The following is a 9,066-nucleotide window of genomic DNA, read 5'->3' on the forward strand; positions in this document are numbered from 1 at the left end:
ATGGGAGGTCTCTCCATGTAATCATATGTTCAAAATACTAAGTATATAAAATAAATGTGATATTGAATGATGCAAGAGAGACATACCAATGGTATATAATGGGAGACTCATCAGAATAACAAAATTGAAAAGTTTGGAGGACTTGGGATAATATATTTCATGCTCTGAAAGACAATTTACAATTTATTGAACTATAGATAGCAAAACTCCAGCCATAACTGAAGTAAGAAAGATAACTTTCCATAATAGAAACTAGAAAAAGTTATTCATGGTCACTATAGATACTAGAAGGCTAAAAACCATACTATACTTATGATGGCAAGAATTAATATTGTGAAAATGTCAAGTCAGTCTGCAAATTGAATAGTAATCTCCATAGAAATGCAAATGCCATTCTTCCTGGGTGTAGTAAAAAACTCTGAACATTCATATGCACACACAAAGTACCCCAGATACCCTAATGAACATTAAAAACATTAATGGTGGTGATATCACCATTCGTGACATAAAGTAATATTACAGAGACAGTAACAATCCGCATAGCACTGGCACAAAAGTAGGCACATAAATTCATGGATTTAGTAGAGGACTATGATATAAACCCACACAACTACATCCAACTGATTTTTGACAAAAAAAGCACAAACCTTGCAGAAAAAAGAAGCATCAACAGTTGTAGCTGGGAAAAGTGAATGTTCCCTTGTAGAAAAAATGAAACTAGATTCCTGTCTCTTACACTGTATTAAACTCAAGTCCAAATGCTCCAAGCATTTAAAGAAACACTTGAAACTGTTAGACGAAAAGTAAAGAAAACACAAGTACAGAACCAAACAAAGACTGGTAAGAACCTCTGTCATTCAAGAAATGATGCCAACAATTAGCAAGTGGAACCTCATGAACTCAAGAAGCCTCTTCCAGCCACGAGACACAGTGTGAAGAGGCAGCCCACATGATAGAAGAAAGTCTTTGGGCATTTACATCTGATAGAGGATTAATATCTAGAGTGCAAAGAAGTAAAAAAAAAAGACAACCTAGTTAATAGACTCATGAATTAAAGGATAGTTCACAAAAGATGAAATTCACCTGGCCAACACACACACACACTCACATACAAATGTTGAACCTCACTAATCATCAGGGAAATGCAAATTAAGACTACATTTATATTCATTTCACTCCAGTCAGAATGGCACTAATTAGGACAAGAAATAGCAAACCCTGTCAAGAACATAGACTGAAGAAAAACTTTATGTCACTGATGAGCCATTACATCAAATATAGGAGTTGTAATAGGGCCCAAACCTCAGCACAACTGATGCCATGTTGGAGGCACCATGCTAACCTTAGAATCCAGCATGTACGAAAAACCAAAAAAAAAAAAAGAATCCAGCATGTAGACTCCAACACCTGCTAAATGGGAACAAAGGTTCCAGGAAAATCTTAAATATATTAGCGTTGCTTTCGGCCTTTATAGTTCCGCTTCATGCTAACTGTTCTTGCTAACTAAACCAAGATATAGTTTATATGCTTTTAAAAAAAGCAGTAAGGCTTAGGGCTACATGATTTGTGGAAGATTTCCATGCAATTGCTGGCCAGAAATACAGACATTCTATTAGCTTTAAGAATGTCCATGTGTGTTCCTTACTAGAATTACCACACTCCAGGATCATAATGGAGATTCCTCAAAAGATTAAAAATGAATCTACCACATGACCCAGTTATACCACTCTTCGTTATGTACAAAAAGTATTTCAATTCATTGGAGACATATTTGCACATTAATATTGATTGCAGCATACTTATACTAGTCAGCATTCTCTAGAGGAACAGAACTGTTAGTGTCTATCTATCCATCTATCACATATAGAAAGGGGATTTATTAGAGTTGCTTACAGATCATGGTCTACCTAGTCCAATAATGGCTATTTATCAACAGAAATTTCAGTGGTAGAGCAACTGTTAAGTCTATGAGGCAGGGTATCTCAGCTGCTCTTCAGTATACTTTGGAATCCCTAAGAAGTAGGCTCTAAAACCAATGGAAGAAGGGACATGCTAGCAAGAGCAAGGCAAACAAGCAAAGAACGAAGAACTTCCTTCTTCTGTGTCCTGTATATAGGCTGTCACCAGACGTTGGAGCCCAAATTAAAGGCAGATCTTCCTATTTAAGATCTGGATTAAAGTTGGGCATTTCTACTTCAAATTATTTAATTTTTTTAGTTAAGAAAAATCCCTCACAAGTGTACCCCATCAATTGGGTTTTAGTTAATTCCACATTAGTCAGGTTGACAAAAAATTGGCTATTGCAATAGTCCACAGCAGCTATATTAGGGAAATAGCATGGGTGTCATCAACAGAGAAATGTGTAAAGAAAATGTGATATATTAACAGTAGAAAATAATTTATTCATAAAATGAATGAAATTATGTTTATTACAGGAAAAAAATTAAGCAGAGATCATCATATAAATTAACCAGGCTCAGTAAATGTTTCCTTTCCTATGTGGTTCCTAGATTATATTTACACAAATGAAATACTTTATATATATGTTTCATGAAATTAGAGGCAAAGCTCTGCAGCAGAAAATGATGACATAGTTCTCTGGGGAGAGGTAAGAAAAGGGCAGACTGTGGTACTGGAGGAGGTGTGCTCAAAACTCAATATCTGCTTCAAGACATATAATGTAGTGAATAGAAAACTGGAAAACTCAAGGAGAATAATTTTGATACAATTATAGCATTATATTAATTGATATTAAATAAGTATTTTATGAGCTTTATTTCATATAGGATATAATATTGCACTTAAAAATGTAAAAATTAAATTATCTAGATAAGAGAAATATTCAAAGACTCTTACTACTCACATATGAAATAACAGACTTGAGACTTTTTCTGGAGTTTTACTAAGTACTCAAATATGTGTGAATATAAATATTTTGTATATCCATCTATATTTACATAACCATCTATAATTCCTTCATTTGTACCAATAATTCGATACATTCATTTAAGACTTTAAACCCCATGTCAAGATGTGTATCAGTGTTTATATCTCTTCTTGTTGACATTGAAAAGCACTGTGTTCAAAAAACCTGGCCAGCTTTTATATTGCATAACCATAATATCGAGAAAATTCCATATCCTTCTCCCTCTGAAGGAAAAGCTGAAGTTTCCCCATAGAGGTGTACTTGGCAGCATTCTCTCGATCTTGCTGAGCCCTCTTCTTCATGGCCTCCCTCTCTGGCCTCTGCTCTGCTGTGATGGGCTGTGAGATGCCTGGACCTGGAATGTCGACTTTCCTCCATGGAATTGGTTGGCGGCTGAAGTCTTGCAGCAGATATTGGGTTTGAGGTTTGGGAGGTGATGGGGCCTTGTTCCTGGCAGCAGAGACAAGTTCCCTCTGGAGTGAGGGATGAGATGATGCTCTGTAGGGGGCAGGCCCAGGGACAGCTGGCCGAGGCCTCATGCAAGGATGGAAGCTGTTGGTTATGTTAGGTCGTGTGGCACTGGTGGCAGTCGGCACAGATGTCTTGTCAGAGGCTGTCAACAATACGCTGGCAGGAGCTGGTTGGGATGTCTTGACTGTGGTAGATGGAGCTGAGTGGGAATATGGCCTCACAGCGTAAGCTGCAGTGGGCCGACGAGAAGCCATAGAGAGAAGTTTTCTGGAAAGAGGTCTTGCTTGAGGCTTGTCCAGGGCTGGAAAAGGCAGAGGTACTAACTTAACCTTCCCAGGTGGGGGCAGCTCATACTGGGACAGAGTTGGACACTCCTTGTGAACACTACTCTCTGGTCTCTGAGTGTTGTCTGGGGTTTTATTAGCAGGCACATCGAGCAGTGATGTGGTGACTGGGCCTGTCCTGGTATCTTTGTTGCTGCTTAAATTTAGTAGAGCCCGGGAAGAAGAGATGCCCATTTTCTTATCACTCTTCTTTCCAAGTGGGTGAAAGACCTGCACAGATTCCAGCATGTGCATGCCGAGGTGAGTTCGAGGCTTTTTAAAGTTGTCCTGGCTAAGCTCAGGTGGATTCCTCGTCCTCTTGGTCTTGGAGATGGTGGGCTTCTCTTCTGCCTTGACTCTGGGACAAGATGGCTTCAGTTCCCCTTTTTTCTTGGTTTTGTTTTCTCTGGTCTTCTTGGTCTTGTCTTGGCCCTGTGCCCTAGCTATCCTGGGCCTGCTGGGTGTGGATTTCTGAGCTGTGCCATCCAAGTGCCTGGCCGTGTTGTCAAGAGCCCCTTCACTGGCCCTAGCACTACCCTCAGTTCCTTCTCCCTCCACCACATCCTGGCACTGATTTTTCACCTGAGGAGCTCCATCAAGCAGCTCAGAGGCTTTCTGGGTGCCCCTCACTTGGTCAGAGGGTACACTGATGACACTTGGGCTTTCCTGGGCCTGATCACTCCTGACATCTTTGGATTGGGTTGCTGTGGTATCCTGGAATCTGTCTACATCAGAGAGGGAGTTGAAAACTTGGGGAAGGTGAATATCTGTCACCATTGTAGCCATGTCTGCAAAGTCAATGCCAGACCCCATTGCACTCTGCAGACCCCCTAGCTCTTCCTGATCCAGGCTGCTGCTTCCCAAGGTGGCATTGTCAGAAGCTTGTTTCTGCCATATTCTCCCAGCATCAGTATAATGCAGGGCCTGCTGCATGTCGGGGTGTGCTAAAGGGAAGAGTGATGAGTCTTGGTTTTCTGTTGTGCCCTCATAGGCATCCAGAGGTGTTGATAGATTGGCTGTCATCTCATCCAAGTTGTTATTCTCTGTTTGTTCCAGGCCTGGAGCTGGAGGCAAGGCCAGGAACTCAGAAGGACTGTGGATGGGGGCAGTTAATGATCTGTCCCCATCCGCAAGTGGTGTTTTTATCTGTGCATCCTGTGTGCAGGCATTACAGAGGTCTGAACTCTGCAGCAGACAGATCGTCTGGCCTGAAGGTATTAGTCCCAGGGACGTCTCCATGTCCACCACTGAAAAAGAGTGAAGGAAAAAGTCAGTGCCTGGTGAGTGAGATGAGTGAGCTGCTCCCCTCCTTGCAGTACACCTCAGCACTCAGGACCTTACAGAAGGGGGGGGGCTTCCTGTTAGCTCTGCCTGAGTGAGAAGTGCATCACCTCTGTGTGGAGACACATAATACTGCTCAGTTGTTTCTAGTGACCGTGTGATGTCACATCTTCTTAGATGTTTGTGTGTTCCTTTGTATTTGTGTGGTGTATGCATACATAGTGATCATGGAGAGGTTACAGAATTCCCTTTGTGTGTAGTCGTATCTTGCCTTCCCTTTGTCTTTCAAAGAGTGCCCCTCATTTCCTTGGACATTTGCTATTAGGAAGATTGTCTGGTCAATAAATTCCAGGAAGTCACTTATCTCTACCAACTTCTTGCAGTTTAGGGCATTACTTAAATGACCCCGGTAGCCTGGCTTTTTATGTGGGTTTAGATTCTAGTTCCTCACTCCTGCAAGGCAAACAGTTCAACAACACAGGATTTCCTACAGCCCTACATTTCAGTCTTGTTATTAGTGAAATGAAAATTGGTTTAAGAAGGTGAAATCTTTGGGCTTAGGTGTGACTGTGTAATAAGGAACATGTCTTCATAGTCATGTTCTTGACTCAAAAGAAAAGTAGAAAGAGAAAAGAGAGAGACAGGGTAGCTTTGCCCAACTTAATAAATGTAAATGGGTTATATAAGACTTTCAATGACCTTATATTTGTAAGAGAATGGCAGGACCAGCACTTGGAATCTGGAAAGAATAATTCCTCCAGATCTGATTCGGAATTGCATTGCTCTGCAGTCAGATTTCAAAACAGGAAAAAAATCAAGTGCTACCAAAACAGAAAGGACTTTCCTTCCTCTAGGGTCCTGAAAACTAGATTCGGAAGGAGGTGACTGCAGTGTGTTGGTGCATGGGGCTGGCTACTTTGAACAGTAATATATGTGCCTGTAGTGTGCTCCTTGGACATGTCTTTATGAAGGATGGATGCCACTCATGCCCTGCATTCTCTGTCGTCATAGAGACTAGAGATGGGCAAAGTGAGCCAGAGGCAAACCTAACCTATCAGGACTCACATTCTTTCTCTGTGTGGACATGACTGTTAAAAGGTAAAGTTGTGTCCCCTTTGTTTGGTTGCTGATCTCACTCCTTGCCTTCCTGGATTTACTCACCTTGAAGACTGGTGTCTGGCATGGATTCAGCAGACCTGGGATAATAGATGGCAGAGGTGGAGAAAGGTGTTTGAACATTCGTTGGCTGAATCTCCTTTAGCACCATCACCATCTCTGGTTGCAGGGCAGAGGCCTGATTCCCAGGGTAGGACACAGAGCCGTAGGCCTGCAGACACTGCAGGAGTTCTCCAGCCATCAGAGGGCCCAAGCTGTTGTGGTCATAGTAATAGACTTGACTGCCCTCCTGATAGGAAGGTGCCAGACTGTCTCCTTGATTTGACACCTGTGGTGGTGTACCCTGGATAAGGCTAGCAGACAGTGTTGGGTAGAAAGGGACTAAGGCATTGGGATCTAAAATATTATTACACTGGGTTGTCATAGATAGAGAAGAAAGTGTGGTATTCTGGTCAATGATAGTTACAGTGAAGTCCCGGAATTCAGCTTCCCTCCTGTCAGTGCTTCCGGTGAGATCCCACGGGAGAGCATCCGGATAGGAGAGTGCTGAGGTAGAGATCTGGTTCTGGTCACTCAGTGTAGTCAGCATAGTGGTGCCAGCTCGTTGGTAAAGGGAGTCACTGTCCATGAGCTGCTGGCAGCAATTGCTGGTGTCTGATGGCAGGAGCCATGCGGAACTCACAGCTGGGGTGGAGACCCTGGAGAAGTTGCACACACTTCCTGTTGTGGGTGTGGAATTCCTCAGCACAGGCACAGAGGGCCTCAGAGCACATTCTGTCCCAAAGAAAGGTGTGCTTTGGAAATTATCTGTAGGAAGCAAGAGGACAGTGGGAAAATGGTGAGATGGAAACTTTGTAGCTTCCTGTGAAGAGCTGTGTTGTGGCCAGTTTGTCCTGTCTGGGAGAGCCTATCACCCATGCTCCCTCACATATCCCAAACAAATGGATTAAGAATGATTCTTGGTACAGGATAGGATGGCACTTATTGGATAAAATGCCTGTCATTCCTGTGTGGGCATGGAATCCTAGATGCTCTGTTTTAACCCTCGCTCTGATCTAGACACCACCGTTTCTTGCCCTGGTGTGCCTGCTGTGACACTCCCTCGCATCTGTGTCCTAGGTCAGATGTGTTTCCAGATAGGAGAACCTTAGACAACTTCTCATGCCTTGTCTTCATTATCACTGTTCTGTGCATATCTTACTCTGCTTAGTGAGCTAGAGAACAGTCTGGCCTTGAGTTCCACAGATCAACCTGCTTCTGCCTCCAGAGTGCTGTTGTCATTAAGTACTTGCCATGTCCACAGGCTTGTCTCTACACTGAGCTTCCTTCATATGATGTATCTGGAATTTTATAGACAACTATTGTAGTCAGCTAATAATCCCTTCCTCCTCAAGCTCCTCCTTTTCCCCTCCCAATCTTTATATCATCCATGATCTCTTATTAGTTTTACAGCCATTAATCACATATGCATATAAGAATTCACAAAGACAACCTGCTGGTAAAGTTTCTTGTTTGCACCTGTTTTTGTGTGACCTCTTGAGATTGTTAATGTATTATATATTTCATCTCTGAATATAATTGATTCTTCCTCAGTAACTTTTAATTTCCTAGAAAACTAAAGGGGAATTCTCCTGGGAATTTCCCCACACATAACATCAGTTGGTGTTGTTCAGAAAACAACTGATTGTGGAGTGGCCAGCACCAGCTGATAATGTCCTACACCAACAGTAACTCAACCCATGGGGAGTGCTGAAGATGATGGGCTGGATAGATTGTAAGAGCCAGGGACCAGAGGAGGATAGTATTTCCTATATGCAACAGGAAACATTTACCCAAACTAATTTCAACATTGGGTTGCCTAAACAAGGCTTGGGAAATGGCAATGCCTTGTGCCTTTTGATTTAAAATCTATGGTTTTCTGCAACATTCTGTTTCAAACTACCTTTGTGTACTTATAGGTTCATATCTGCAGTTTCCCTTCTTTTATTTGAGTATTTTCCCCCTCATTTTTATACTTTCTTCTTTTCCTCCCCCCAGTTCTTCTGGGTTTCTCTTTAATGGAACAGCTTTAATATTTCTACCGCTACAGTAACTGCCTTCTCAGAGTCCACAACCCTCTTAATCTCTCCCACATTCTTTCTTACCTAGGAAAAACAAACTCAAAACCATGCAGTCACTGTGCGTACGTGTGTGTGTGTGTGTGTGTGTGTGTGTGTGTATGTGTGTGTGTAGAGAAAGAGAGATAGAGAGAGGCCACTATAGATATTAAAATTGAACCGATCTTCCCGCCATCAGGCTCTACAGGTGTGTGCCACCATATCTAGTATGAAAATTACATTTAGAACAGTTTGAAAGAATTTGGTACAATAAGGGGAAACAGTAGTAGAGAGAGACTTTCCCAATGATTCTATCTTCTACATACCTTGTTAGTGTTCCTGTTTCAGTTGCGTTTAACACCCTCAAGAAGGGTTGAAACTAACCCTTGTTCACTTGCCTCTTAAGTGAAACAATGGAGACCACGGAGCAGTGACATTTTTATCTCCCTGAGGTGGATGGAAAACACTTGAGAGTAAACTGTTTGTCCAAACTCACATACCTAATATGAACCAAAGCTAAATATGTAAGCATTGATAGTATCGCTATTCATGAAAGATTTATATGTATAGTGAAAATAAGGGGAGAAGTGATCAAAAGACATGTTTCAAAGTTTCTTTCCTTACCTGACATGGTCAGGGGGAGAGTATCTTCAACCTACAATACAATGGATCAAGAAAAACTGGTTGTCCTTGTGTGATCAGCAGACCTCAGAGGCAAGTGTGTCTAGTATGAGACAGCACTCACTGGTCACTGGTCACAAATTTGTTTACAGGTTATCTCCATGGAAACACCAAGATTCTACCAGGTGTTGATAGGGTTGGAGGAAGAATGATGTCATAAATCAGTCAGTAG

At 42.0% G+C, this 9,066-nt stretch overlaps 1 protein-coding gene across 2 annotated transcripts in view; it reads right to left on the reverse strand.

Moving 5' to 3' along the window:
• Window positions 1-276: 276 nt before the first annotated feature.
• Window positions 277-9,066, reverse strand: part of LOC101828508 (uncharacterized protein C2orf78 homolog) — a 33,943-nt gene continuing 25,153 nt past the window's right edge. The window contains exons 1-3 of one of the 2 annotated variants that reach the window (XM_021235988.2): window positions 8,838-8,933; window positions 6,163-6,924; window positions 277-4,967 (exon numbers count right to left, since the gene is read on the reverse strand). In XM_021235988.2, coding sequence (XP_021091647.2) covers window positions 3,103-4,967; window positions 6,163-6,924; window positions 8,838-8,844 — 2,634 coding nt within the window. In that variant the 5' untranslated portion in view covers window positions 8,845-8,933 and the 3' untranslated portion in view covers window positions 277-3,102. Of the gene's footprint in view, window positions 4,968-6,162; window positions 6,925-8,837; window positions 8,934-9,066 lie in introns of those variants that run through there. The other variant, XM_040736497.1, reaches the window with a different exon arrangement.

Source organism: Mesocricetus auratus, unplaced genomic scaffold, assembly GCF_017639785.1.
Source record: "Mesocricetus auratus isolate SY011 unplaced genomic scaffold, BCM_Maur_2.0 Super-Scaffold_100057, whole genome shotgun sequence".
Lineage (NCBI taxonomy): Eukaryota > Metazoa > Chordata > Mammalia > Rodentia > Cricetidae > Mesocricetus > Mesocricetus auratus.